The 15,034-nt window shown below is 37.0% G+C and overlaps 1 protein-coding gene across 1 annotated transcript in view; it reads right to left on the bottom strand.

The window, feature by feature from the left end:
• CCDC146 (coiled-coil domain containing 146) overlaps positions 1-15,034 on the bottom strand; it is an 81,315-nt gene that overhangs the window by 28,438 nt on the left and 37,843 nt on the right. Inside the window, exons 3-4 of the mRNA XM_064444276.1 lie at positions 11,334-11,416; positions 6,296-6,505 (exon numbers count right to left, since the gene is read on the bottom strand). Of these exons, the coding sequence (XP_064300346.1) occupies positions 6,296-6,505; positions 11,334-11,416 (293 nt within the window). The remainder of the gene's footprint in view (positions 1-6,295; positions 6,506-11,333; positions 11,417-15,034) is intronic.

Below are 15,034 nucleotides of genomic sequence, written 5' to 3' on the forward strand. Positions count from 1 at the left end.
AGTAAATGAGTGTACAAAAAAATCTTTCACAGAAAAAAGCTGAATTTAGATCAGCCTTCCTCAAAAACCAATAAAATTAATTATATTTAAAAAGTTCTATTGCAAAATCTATTATAACTTCAGAAATTGCACAGAAGAGTGAACACAGGCACAGGACTATTTTGCAGGTGTACAGTACAAGTGCATCTGAGTAGAAGGAAACACCATAAAGTGATTTCATCTTTGCTGTGATGGTGCTCAGGAACTACTCCTTTTATATTCCAATGTTTAAAGTCAATGAGAGAGAGCACATGGATTGAACCGCACTGAAAACTGAGCTACTTTGATTCGGTGATAGCAGCTTTGGTCTGCTCCTGTGTACAGTGCCCATAAGCTACAACTGAGTCCTCATATATTGTGTTGGAATGACATGCAGGTCAAACAAAGTATTTTCTCTTTTAACAGGTTATCTGAATGTATAAATAAGTTAATAAGGACAATTTATATTCCCAAAACATTTTGGCAGGATTCCTAGTTGACCTCCTTGGGACTGGCGTAACCAGACTAATTTTAATGAATCCACGCCACGCACAATGAATCCAAGCACAAATACCCATAACTGTTTGACTGCCACAAAAACAGATAAAGTCCTATGCAACATTAAAGAGGTACTACATTGCTTGTCATCAGTCCGTGCTGTGTCCTCTTTAATATCATGCCAGACAATCAAAAGAGCAATCCCAAAAATCAGGAGGGAGAACAAAGTTGACACTGTTTTTCTTTAGTCACATTCCTCACTCATGAGGACAGATTCCTGTGGAACCATTCCAGTTTCACATCAAAGACTTGTAAAGTGATTTGAACACCTCATTTTCTGTGACATAAACAAAGGCAACACTGAACGGCAAGCACCAAGTTAAGTTACCTTAAGAGCTGGCAGACCAACTACTCCCACACAAAAATCAGTGAAAGTGTGAAAAGATAAAGGGGGTAAAAGAAAGAAATTAAATCTCTCCCTTTAGAGCAATGAGTTTGGTCCAGCTGCCCATATCCAAAAATTGGACAGACAGATACCCCTGTGCTAACTTCACCAGGCTTTCTTACTGTCAGGGCTAAAAACAAGAACCACCAAAGGGCAGGTCATCTGACATCCCAGGTATCTATTTTAGGAAGCGATAAATTACTGGTTGAAGATAACATATTTCTTTCCATTGACTGTAAAGGGAGACTGGGATGATTAACTCAGATTAAGAAATCAAATAAGATTTTCCAAAGATTTTAAGTTCAGTCTCTGATTTAATAGCTATATGCACACAGAAGCTTAATGTAAGGTAAGCAGAGAAAATCTGGTCTTTCTACTTAGCATTTGAATCTTGTAATCTGTGATATATGGACATCAGCCTAAGACTGCTTATAAAATACTTAGACATCAATCACAACAACTAACAAAATAGCAGCAATTGTTATTAGGCACTTATAACCCCCATTGTTTTATAGCCCTTCTTTAATGAGTATCTTTTCAACATCCTGTGGTTTTTATGAGTATCATTATTATACCTGTAACAACATAAATAATGAAAAGAAGAAACTCTTAAGTTTAAGCATTAGTGATTGTAAATGTTTCTCACATTGCTTTACTTATTTATTTATAATTATAAATATATTTACTTATTTATTTATAGCAGTACATGAAAAGCTGTCATGGTTGCAGATATAATGAGTTAAAAAAAAAAGGACTTGGAAAATCGGACCATTAATGAAAAATGCATTCCAGACTTTTCCCTGAGAGATGTCTACAGCTGCAAACTGACACAGAAATAAAAAAATTAAGTCAGAGAGATTAAGAAATGTAGTGGTAGTTGTCAACAGAGGTCCATTTCAGGTCCTCAGCTTGCAAAATAGCCAGAATGCTGTTATCATTATGAATCCCATCATGCAAGAAAGCAAACTCCTTCAGCTACTCTGACACATAGCTGGGATTACTGAGGAATCCATAGAAGGTGTTCAGCACGTCACAACTAAAATCTAGTGACCACAAGTGGAAGATACCACAGCTGACAAGCTGCCAGCATGAGATTCCTGTAAGGCTCTTCGCTGTGCTTCATTTGCATGTACTGGAGAACGCAGTCACGAGTCTAGCTGATAACAGCTTCAACTGTAATTCAGTTTATTTTACTTATGACTTGTAATTCTTTATTAGAAAAACTATGGACAAAAGCTTAACTTTTCACTTTTTAATTATCAAGTGACTAATCCTGAAATAATTAGAAGCATTGAAATAATTTTCCATATTTGCAATGCTTCTACAAGGAAAAACTTGGTTTTGCAATCCTAATTTGCATGCAATAGCATGTACTGCTTCAGTGAATAGCCATTTTGCTACCTGCACAAATGACTGTAAGGGCTGTAGATTGGACCTAGGCTTTAAAACATAATTGTTTTCAAGAATCAGGCACCTTTAACCTCATGAAGTCTTGCTATAGATAATTTCATTTCAAATAATTGCTTACTCTAAAATATATAGTTTAGATGATAAATTAATTTAGACGATACATTTATTATTTCTCAATAATAAACTATTGTCCATACTATTGCCTGATAAAGAAAAGCAGCTCTTCTGTATTTTGTCTCACAAACCAGGACTCTAAGCCTCACATGGACATCAAAATTAAAAGTTCCCTCAGGCAAGAACAACTCCTTGCTGACCACGTTGACCCTATCCTTGTTCTTGTACTGATCTGATTTTTTGATCTATATTCTTATTTACTGAGGCACGTTCAGTCCCAGTTATATGAAGAAACTTCATGGCTCTGAATGCAATTGTACCAGAACTGAATTGGGATCACTGTTTTTCCTCTTACTTTATTACACTTGCCTAATAATTTTTGAGAGGAAGAATACTCCTGGAGTCAGCCCTGACTTCAGGGCAGTGACTCAAACATTATAACCTCAGTAAAATCCTTCCAACTGTTGCTCCCCTCTGTGCTGAGCACTCGGGCAGATGCACTAGCAATGAACCCAGCACAACTGTCCAACAAACAGAAATACAAACCAGAGAGGAGGGACACACTGACAGTGGGGGTACACCACGCCCACGCAGCCACCCTCAGGGTGACTTCCCTGACAGCTAAAGTGCATCAGAGCTGCTTCTGAATACCTCATGTACCTATTCGTGCTATGAAATAAGTCACAAAATTTCTGAAAACCTGCTGATTCTATAGTGCTGAAAGCAATTTACATTTACTATTGGAATGTAGAATACTCATTGGAACAATAAAGAATTAAAACAGAAGATGAATTATCACCTTCAGCTGATGAAAATGGTATCTGATCTGGAAAAAAAAATTGTTTACAGAGGCAAGCAAAAAGAAAATTAAATATGGAAAAGAAAGCATAGCATACTAAGTCTCCTTGAGACAAAAAATAACTTTACTAATGTTATGGTATATCTATATGACTCTTCCAGAGAAAAAGTTTACTGTTGTCAGATTTGAATCTGAGTGTCAAAAGAGTACTAAGGCCCCTTAGCTATCAAAGTGAATTGAGGCAGGAATTAAAGGCACGAGATGCTTCAGAGAACGAAAGGCTTACAGAAACAGGGAAGCAGATCTGCAGAGGCTCTCTCTCACTTCCAGCTGAGCAGTATTTCTGAGTAAGACAAGATCCAAGACTTCTAAGAAAAGGATAAAGCAGTAGATAAGAGACACAGATAGTCCCTTCAAAAGCTTTTCCCCTCCAAGTTCCCCGCCTGCTATACATAAGAAGGTAAATAAGCATTATGTTTGTTTTCAGACTAAACAGCCATTAGTCATATTTCCCAAAGAGAAGTTTACTTGTAAGTGCCAAGCACAGCTGGGACTGTATTAACACAGTTGGACAACAAGCGAAACTGCTCCAGAGAGATCAAGGGCCAAGAGAGGTTGGAACTTCTGGGAAATGAAGGAAACCAAGCAGTCACCTAACAGCAAACTTGTAATACCTTTGATGCAGCTTCCCCTCTCTCTGTGACACTGCCCGTGCACACAGACGTTTCAGAAGACATTGCTTTATTATTTGTATAAAGCCATCAGGCATACAGATCTCCATTTTACATCGGTATTACTATTAGATCACCTGCTACTCACAACTCTTTTCTGGACATTCATTCTCACTGCCTTCCACAGGCACCAAACCCATCCCTTCTTCATATGTGTGTATTCACATCCATTATCTGTTTTTCTTCATAGCTCATTCTTCATTTCCCCACTACATTCACGCCTCCGTTCCCCACATAAATAAGTATTCTGCCAGTCCTGTTCATGCTACGCTACTCCAACATTAAATTCCTTCTCATTTCTGTAAAGCAGTATCTTCTCTCCCAGTAAACAAATCCATACGTAGCCAAGGCACATCCTCCTCACTCCACACCCACAACACACATAAGACCCAACGCTACCACCAGACATGAAACAGATTCCAAACAAGGAACAATTAAATAATCTGTAGCTCTTCAATTTATAAAGTTGACAAACTAAGGGGGGAGGATACAAAAGAGATCTATCAAACCATCCTGCAGCAGTGAAAATGAAGAGACCATCAAATGTTCACTATCTCATTCAATACAAGAACTCCAGGGCATGAAATGAAGCTGGTAGGAGTCAGATTCAAAAAAGAAAGGAGGTGGCAGTTCATGTGTAGTTAATCTGTGGAACTCGTCGCCCAGGGTGTTGCAGTGCCAGAAGTTTATATAGTTGAGGAGGAGACAGGAAAAGTTCAACTTCTCATGAGAGGGGTCAGCTGAGGATTCCTAAGTACAGAGGACTCTATTTGGCTCATGAAATCGCTGCATCACAAATGGCTGTGGACTGCATTTCTGGTCGTCGTTAGATACTGCGCCATATGGACCTCTGGTCATACTGTACAGCTGGTTTTGATCTCATGCAATACATAAGACCAAACAGAGGAAGTGTCTTATTAAAGTGAAAGAACATTTTTCACAGCATGACCGATGCAAAAAGTGTCTTTTTAATCTGCAAGATAGGATATTCAATCTATATATAATTATTAATGCAGTAAATATGCAAGGGTAATCGAAACAATACCTAAACTGCATTTTGTGTAGGATAGAAACCTCCTTTTGGCTTAGTTAGAAAATAGAGTATGAGTAAATATCCCCATAATATACAAAAACCCATGAATTTTTGGAAAAGTGATGCCAAATCAGTGAAAAATGTTCGTAAGATATGAGGACAAATGGGTAACAAGCATGATATATTGAAGAGCCCATTTCTGGACTGCTCGGAAATTGTAATATATTCTGTATTTAATAATTATTTCAGGAAACTTCATGTTGCTTAGTTATCTCATAGCAAATAATTTTTTCCAGATGCTTTCCATGTTTCTTTATTTCTCCCACTCCCAATTTGCTTCTTTCTCAAGTTTCTTTGTCTCTTAGAGCAAACATTTGGCTCTAAAAAAAAATCAAGAAAGAACTGCCAGAAAAATCTGCTCTATGCAGTTTGTACAGTGCCCCTGCTCTCCTTGCAGAAAAATAGTTTTAACTGCTGAGCTGCTGACATTCTGTATTTGGATTTATATACACCAACTACACTACAGCTGGACTGAAGATGGGTAAAAATAGCAAGCACCCCACAAAACAAAAATATGGTACATTTCCATAGGTACCTATTTTTTAAAATGCAATAGGTAATTTTACTATAAAAGCTTCTAAGTACAATACACTCATATATGCAGATAATTAAAATTTATACAATATCAAGCTTATTCTGGGCTTTTTTCCTTTTATACAAATGGCAAGTAGTCACTCCTTTCACAGCAAATTTCTCATTTTTCTGACATGAGAGCATACAAGTACTTCTCCTCCTTTAAATACCTGAACAGAAAAACTTGAATAAACTGTGCTTCTGATGTTAAAAATAGCATTGGGTCTATTTATGACACTGTTTCCATAAAATCCCAGTCACTGGGTCTCTGAGACACTTTAGGAATTTGTATTAAAGGTGTCTTAGACTAGAATTGTTCCTGTTAATTTTGCCTACCTAAACATCAATCATGCAATGTAGCAAATTTTAAACAACATTTCGAACGACACGACGCATGTTCTAAAACGAAAATAATTTACAAATCTCGCACCAGGGCATTTTTATTCATCAGTGAAATGTTGCTGCTACTAGGGAAAGTTTGTGGGAATTTGTTTAACAACAGCCATCAGGAAATGTGTCCATGTAAGACAGACAGGAGATTGAATTATATTCTATGTTATTATCTTTTAGATAAGCTATGATAAGATTAGCAGCGTTTGACCACTATCACCTACCATTCCATCTTGAATTGAACTTCATACTCTCTTTCTTTAATAGCATTGTATTCATTTTGGCAACTAAGAAGTTGTTGCCTTATTCGGGAAACTTCACTGGAAGATTCTTCAGGGAACTGTTCTGCTTTTTCCAGTTCATGTTGCTGTTGTTCCAGTTCTACACTGAGACGTTTGGCTTCCTGCAACAGCTGGATCTCAGATTCCTGTAAACTACATTAAATAGAAAAAATTAGAACTAGGCAATGAGAAGCATAAGCTTTGTATTTATACTTCTTTACCTACCTATAATATTTAATTCAAGGTTTTCGAGATGAGATGAGATGAGATTTACTCCTGAATAATCTGGTCTGACCTCTTAGTTGACCCTGCCTTGAACAGGAGGTTGGACCAGAGACCTCCTGAGGTCTGTCCAAACCTGAATGATCCTATGATACCATGAAAGCAGTGGAATCTGATGTGAGGGTTTTTTTCTGCCTATGTAGAGTTGGAGTGGGATTCATCTCATCTAATTTTAATAAGATGAAAGATGGTTAGTTAGTCTAATTTATTTGTCTAATACCTTCTAGAACCATTGAAAAGACAGGGAATCCATTTTATCCTAAGAAGTGCCGAAGGCTAGATATGAATCAGTGTGGGGACAAGTAACAGGGAAGTATTCACCAAGACAAGGCCCAGTGTGGGCTATATGACACCTTTAAGTTCTTAGTAAATACCAGGACACCTACCCAGTGGTGATTTGCATGTTGCTATTGCTGTAGTGTTACCAGTATGTGAAGTAACTCATATAATGATACACAAGCTGAAAATACATTTGTGAACTTCTGTGGAAGCTTATTATAAGGCTTGTAGACATGAACAATTATCTGATCTGACTTGTATCACCAAAGTCTAGCTTCACAGAAACAATGAACTCTAATATTCTGTCAGTGTTAAGAGACTGGTATTCATAATATGCTTAGGAACCTACATGGTGATAGCTGAATAACAGTTCTTAAGGGCTGTTAGTAAAATACATTGATCGTTACGGAAAAGTTTTAAAGGGAATTATAGTATGAAAATCATATACAATGCACAACATATAAACCTATTATTTATGCTATAGAAATCATTGTGTATGCCTTCTCAATATTACTGCATTATAACTTTTCTATAATGGTATACTAAAATTAGCCATAAATGATGTGGAAGAATAAAGAACTATCATCACTTGCTTTTATTAATTAAAAATGTAATGCACTTAATATTTTTAAAACAAAGGAATTTAGAATCTGCCATACTGAAGAAATCTATACATAAATATTAGCTCAAAGGTGACATTTATGGCTTAGCAACAAAAAAAAGTATATATCACACTGAGGAATAGAGTTGATATAGTAACTATAGAAACAAAATATACAACTGACTATACTGCATAAACACAGCTGAAATAATGGAACAGAAGTTGTTTTGTTTTATGTAAAAATTCTACTTAGATAACCACTTCCTTTTTAAACCAGAAAGTGAGAAAATCACAGACATTAACAGGAAACAAGAGTGTGCTTTTATCACGAACAAATAACTTCATGTGTGATGTATTTACATCATAACTTTTTAAGGGAAAAATAAATTGACTTATTGATCCAAGATCCTATACAATATTTAGATCTTCTTTAAGTCCAACGGAATGTATGCTGTTTTAGGAGAAAATATAATTGGTTGCAGTAATACACATTCATTTCAAACATAGTTGTTACATAAAACATAAATTTTACATAAAATTGCATAAAAATGTAAGTCTTTCCATAAAACCAAAATTCTTGGTATTGATTTTTTGAAGATAATAAAAAGATAAAAATAGAAACAAGAACTGAGTGTTGAGCCTAGACCAGCTCTTGCTCACTATAGTTGCCAACAGTAATTTTTTCATGTGAACATTTAAATTTACTTAAAGACAATGAAGAAACAACTGGACATCTGTACAATGTACACATCTAGAATCACATGAGTGCAACAGTAGGCTTGCCAAGTCTGATGTGGCAGTTTTTTAATTTGTGAAGTTATTAATAATTTAACATAGACTTAAGTAGACAAGATTCCCAAATGGTCAGTGAACTATCATTATTACCTGATTTTCTTACAGCTTGGTGTATCAGAATATTCATGTTAGGTTCCTAAATTGAGATAATAAAAATAAATATTTACAATCTGGCTACATGATTGTGTGACCAGATGGGTTTCCAGGGGCCAAATATGAACTCGGATACATCAGCTTTAGGTGCAGCCTCACTCCAAAGTGGATGGGTGAGACAGCACCAGAATGGGGTGACAGCCTGCACCCAGAATTTCAGCTGTGCAGGAAACATAAATTTAAAAGTGCATAATGCTTTGAAGAAATGTATCGAAGATGTTATCTGCCAGGTGATAATCTCTCAGCTTTCCAGAATGCCAGATTGAGCAAAAGTGAAACCAAGAAGTAAAGGAGTATTTATCACTAAACAGAGGACCCCACTATAAACTTATAACCCTGTGTAGTTTAGCAACAGCCTTGGAAATTATCTGCATACAGACTAGTTACAATCATCCTATTAAACAGATTTTTACTGCATATCAGAGAGATCAATTGCAATTGTTTGGCATAGCTGTCACAGGGATCTACGCTGCTTAAGATGCATAAGACTTTCCCCTTGAGATTTTTGTACGCAACTAAAGGAAAGAACACACACAGCTTGAAGACCTCATCCAGTGTCATTTTTTCCCACGTGGCATTGTAACAGCACTGGGACAGATAGGGATTAGTTGGGAAAGAGATTAAATTCAACTGTAATAAGTGAAAAAATAAGTTCTTGATCCACAGAACTGTACTGCACATGTAAGAGTGAAGAACTAAAAATTAAAACATGGTATTGATTCTGTCAATAGTTCATTGCAGGAAAAGAGTATACACATGCAATGAACCTATCAGCAGGACTCTCCTTATAGCCAACAGAGAAAACCAGATGCTGGCAGATGTCCGTATAAGGAGGTGGTCCCTATTTCTTTGTATTGACCATTAAGGGACTCTAGATACCTAGTTTAGACATGCATGCCCATGATGGTAACATATGCACAGGTGAATCCCACTTTTGATGTCTGAAAAGTCTGTAAAGTATACTGGAGATCACAATCAATTTTTATAATTAATTCCCCTTGCTTTCTTTTAGCAGTAAGAGAAATTTATCTGTGGGAATTAGTACTTGTTCACACGTTGGCATTTTGCTTTGACACATGACTACATCTACATGACACATGACGTAAAGAATGTGACATGATTCTCTCCAATTGACTTTCTTACAGTAGTATGGCAATTTTGAACTCCTACGAGAACCACGGAAAGAATGAGAGATGTAATCTACCATCTGACATTTTCATGCTTTTGGTACATGGTATTTACAGTAGTTTTATCTGTGACAGAAGAGACCGCTGAGTCCTGTTTTCACTCAGGCCAAATTCCACTTATTATGCATACAAAGGAATTGCCTTTACATAAAAGAATGTTCTATATAAAAGAATGCTATATAAATATGTATAGCAAAAATGCTATATCAAAAATATGTCATAATATGCTTGTATTTTTCCAACCAAAGACTGGTTTCAAACCAACACCGGTTAAAAGTCAATCAAGTTTAGCAGGTACTGGATTTCTACTTCAGTTCAGTGAACATCAATGTGGTAGAAGCCTTCTCAATCAACTAATCCAAAACCCACGTAATATGTTGAGTTCTGAGCATTAAGAGAATGGTGCTTGCATTTTCTAGGGAGTTGAACTGTTTTAGGAGTGCTGTTTTTAATTTTGCTTCCCAAAAATATTTGCCATGCAGTAATGTGAATAAAGTCAGGTGACTTTTTACCGAGTACGGGCCATGTTCTTACTCCCCATTTTATTAAGATGAAACTAGAAGACTCAGCTAACCCCAAGAAAAACTGTGTTTTCAGGACTTTGGGAACCCCTTTTCAAATGACTTTACATTACTTAGCACTTACTGCTCTTCAGATTGCCAAGCGGCACACCAAATTCCAGCATAAGCCCAGGAAGCAGGTATGACTTGAGTAAGTTTTACAATCCTCAAATTAGGCATTAGCTTCAGGGACAGAACAGCCATGGTTCTCTTATAAGCAGAACTGCCATAAAGGTTTTGATGTGGACTGTCAGGTTAATCTGGTGGATATTATGATACCTATTGCAGAAATGTAACAGGAGTATCATGATGCTGATTTTACTGATAATTATGGGTATACCATAAGTAATATCAGAATTATTAGTCTCAAATACTAATGTAGTATTGAAATATTTGCAATAGGTCTGCTCTGTTCTGTGACACGCTGTTCACTCAGTACAACTGTACTCTCGTCCCACTTTGTCCCTCCATTTTATCTTCCTTCCAGTCACACTTGCCCTGCTCAAACCTGCATTGGGCTATAAGCAAGATCTCTTCTCTCTCCTCCAGCAAGTACCAGAGCAGGGCACTCACAACTACTACGCCTAACTTTCAAGTTTTTTACTTTGAAGCTTAAGGTTCTAACCTTCTAAATTTATTAGCAGTCCTGTCTAATGTGACTGTGAATATTCTCTGAGGGTAAAATTCATGCCTATTTAGGTGTGATAGACTCTCATTTTCCTTCCTAGAAATGAGCCTTTAGTTTCTGGAGCTGCCCTCTATCATGTTAGCTCAGCAGGTCAGAGTGTTTTCATATGTTAAAATTCTGGCTACATGATCTTCAAATATATCTTTATTTTAAACTTGTATATTGTCTTTTGCAGTTTGTCCTTCCCTCCATTGTCATTATTGTTATGTTTATATTAAAAACAAAGTTGTTCAAACAAGTATTTAAATATCCCAAGTTACCTTGAAACTTCCTATTAAATAATACTGGTTTTCAACCTTGCATTCTTGCTTCCTCTTCATGAATAATATCTATAAGAAAGCCTTAAATGATAATTAGGCTTCAGCATCAGCAGATGATTACTCTAAATATGTAATGCTTTGGCTACTTAAACAAAGTCTAAAAAGGAATATTGTACCTTATCACAGTCTTATGCAGCAGGGTATACTTTCCCTTCAGCTCAGCTACTCTGGTGCCTGTGATTTTTCCAGCAGAAAATAGCTATGGAGGGGAAACAGACAGTTAAGAAATCTCCTAAGCACTAATATTTTCATTCTGTTGCAACTTTTTACAACTATAAGTGGCAGCCTTTTAGTTTATACAGTCTTTGGTAATGTACCAAATAAAATACAGAATAAAATCAAATATACAGAAGAAAAAATGGTTATTTACATAACAATTCAAAGCATAAATATAAGAATATGAAGAATGTGTCTGTCACAGCTACAGTGGTACCTGCACCACCATTTCTTCTCTGATTTTCTGTGTGTTTTAATATTTCGTGATAATTCTGTCTTGACTTCGAACTCATGCTGAGTCACCTGTTTTCCACATTGGTTAACTGGTTCAGTTTTGGTACATAGCAGCTGTCCTGATGAAACTGATGCTTAAAGTCCAGCTTGTGCTAAAGTGTTGTGTCCGCAGGCATATGGTTGCAAAAAAGAGGAGCTGGGGTCAGGCTAGATCATCTCCAGGCCACAAAACACATTGCCTTACATGCCTGGGCAGCCCTTTGGCAAACACCAAGAGCAAACCACTCCATGTATTCAGTACTAAAAAACCCGTATGTGTGTGATGCAGCGTACCCATCTATTGGGTGACTCCTCAGGTATCTTGAGGGCAGTAATTTGGGCAAATGAGCCAGTACCTCTTAATATAAATAGGAAATAGGACCAGGAGCCAAATTTTGCCACTGGGAAATATCACAGCAGTAATATAATAGTATCTCCTGGGATATTTCTTTAGAAAATATTTTCTTCCCCTCTTTTGGTTACAGGTGAGGACTCCCAGCTTAAATCCAGGTAAAAAATGTAAGGTGATCTGGATTGATAAAAGTCCATATCTAGCCTTCTGTGGCAGCAAGTCAAATCTGCATCTTTTATGGGAACCTGCCAAGAAATGTGGTTGTGCAGATCTCCTGAAATAAGTACAAAATTTCTAGAGCACCAGGAAAATCCCAGAAGTTATACTTCAACCATTATGTTTGACAAGCCTCCAGGGAAAGGCCTTTCTCTAAGCTGAACTAAGGGTCATTTAAGAGATTCATATGTGCATTATTCTGTAGATGCCCCTTTCTTGAATATCCAGGAGAAACCATCCAGAACCAGTCATAGGTCAAGAAGCAGAACCCAAGTGAATATGCCAAAGGAAGCATACATTTTGTGGATAGCTGTTCGATTTACGTATATTTTTTTAAGATCCGCTGCAAAATATTTCATAGTAGCAAAGACAATCTTTGTTGCCTGCAGCCCTGAAAAAAAGGAAAGTAGATCTGTCTTTCATTTGTTTGCATAAGATTAAAGATAAGCAGCTGTCAAATATTTATTTTGGCATCCTCTATGATCCAAAGATACTGTTCACTTAAGTTCACAATACCAACTAGCTCTTCTGTGGGAAAGAAAATATTTCCCTATTTCAACCCATTTATTTCTTAGCCTCATATGTAAGTATAGCTGTCCTGTTTGGGCGGTACCTCACTATTGTCCTTTCTCCCTGCTTGTCTGATCTATACCTACTTAGCTTATCACTGCAGACCTAGGCCATGTTTGACAATGTTTCTGCAGAAATAAACTTATTTGTCCTGGAGACTATGTCTTCTTCTTTATATCCATAAGCTTTTTACACATTTTACACTGAATTTCTCAGTTAAGTTCAGAGCTAAGAGCTCTATTTCAATGAGGCTGGTTCTATATAATGTGAAGCCATGTAGCTTTGAGGACTACATAAGACAGACTGTACAGATAGTATAACCAGCATGTCAAAGGGAGCGAGACTTCTGTGAAAGGTATCATCACCAGATAGTTCCTGTTACTGCAACTTTATTTGGAGAGCCATCAGAGAATCAGCACTGGGGTACCCTGACCCCATGATTTGTTATTAAAGCCCAGCACACTGTTTTGTCCAAGATCCTTGGGAAAGCAGAAGGGAAAGAAGGGAAAGAGGCAACAGCTTGAGGGGAAGAAATAGATAGTTGTGGAAGAGGGAGGAAAAGCATGAGCATACTGTAGAAATATTGTATTATTTGTGGTCATAAAACAGATGAGGTATGATGCCCCTAATTTACAGATATATAATGCTTTCAAGGCTGCCTTTCCCACATATGTGATACTGGGTGATGTGTAAATGAAGTGAACCTCAGAAGCTATGTTAACTTAATCAAATGATGCTTCCAAGAAACTCACTGAATGCCTAGAACAGGGCTAGCAATGGTTTTCCTTACACACTTATATCACGCTGAAGAATAGCAGATTTCCAGTCCCTGAATACACTGCTTATTGACAACAAAAATAAGGGATCGGACTGGAATGACAGTAGGTACCCACTTGGACCTGGAACTATGGTTGTGCACAGTCAGCAGAAAAGGAGTAACAGCTTTTTGCAAAAGATACTAAAAATGGGTAGGGGTTACCTTCTTTTAGAGCCGCTAGTTAGTGGACAGTATAAAGGACAGAGTCTGTCTTCTTTGCCATCAGGTGGGCTGAGAAGTAAAGAGTTTTCCAGCTGAGATGACTTTGGTTCCTACAACTATCTAGAATGGAATTAAAGCCAAGAAATTGATTGCCCTTCCATCTTCTGAAAAAGCTATTCACAGTCCTGAAGCAAACCACCTCTTGTGACCATGGACAACCTCCAGCTCAATGGCAAATTACAGCAACTATTTAAACTATTTTTCTTGTATAGTTTCTCCTCAGAATATTTTACACTTTATTCCATAGCGTGGAAATAAGCACATTCAGCCTTCTTAGCTTGTAGCCTTGCCTATCCCCTATCCATGAAGATATGCTTCTGCCTCTGATGTTCCTTTCCAGATCATCTCCTCACATACCTTTTATATATTTTTGTTTACAAGGACAAACATCTTCTGGTGGAGAACAATATTAGCTACTAAGTTTCCCTTTAGCCATCAAAATAGCATCGGGAAAACTGTAATCTAAGGGCAACAATCCAGAACAAATCTTTACTCATGAGGATAATTTTTCATTTATATAAACTGTTTTAAATAGGGATAGTTGCAAGAATGAGCATTATTTCCTTAATGAATGGCTGAAACATTAAGCTTTACCATACAACCTTCAGAGCAAAACACATAGTAATTCACCTTTTGCTGTTTTTGTTTACCACTATTTGACTTTAGAAGAATCTGTTGGAATCAGAAATGAAACCTTGTCAATGATTTTATGTGTCTGTGCTTACAATGAATTTTGTCCTGAATGGTAGATACTATCTAATGGGGATTCTGGGTCTATTTACCCATTTTAAAAAATATCTGTTATAGCTAATACAGTTATCAGCAGTGAAAAATTAATTAGACTAATTTAGCTGAAATGTAAGGTTCTGAACTGCTTAGCCAGTATACAACTATAAGAAATACATTATAGGCAATGCCTTAAGTCCCGATATGCTCTTATCTACATGTTAATGTGGTGTAAATCATAGAATCATTAAGGTTGGAAAAGACCTCCAGGATCATCAAGTCCAACAAGCAACCCAACACTACCATGTCTCCTAAACCATGCCCTGAAGTGCCACATCTACACGTCTTTTAAATACCTCCAGGGACTGCGGCTCTACCACCTCTCTGGGCAGCCTGTTCCAATGTCTGGCCACTCTTTCAGTAAA

Source organism: Phalacrocorax carbo, chromosome 1 (genome assembly GCF_963921805.1).
Source record: "Phalacrocorax carbo chromosome 1, bPhaCar2.1, whole genome shotgun sequence".
NCBI classification, from domain to species: domain Eukaryota; kingdom Metazoa; phylum Chordata; class Aves; order Suliformes; family Phalacrocoracidae; genus Phalacrocorax; species Phalacrocorax carbo.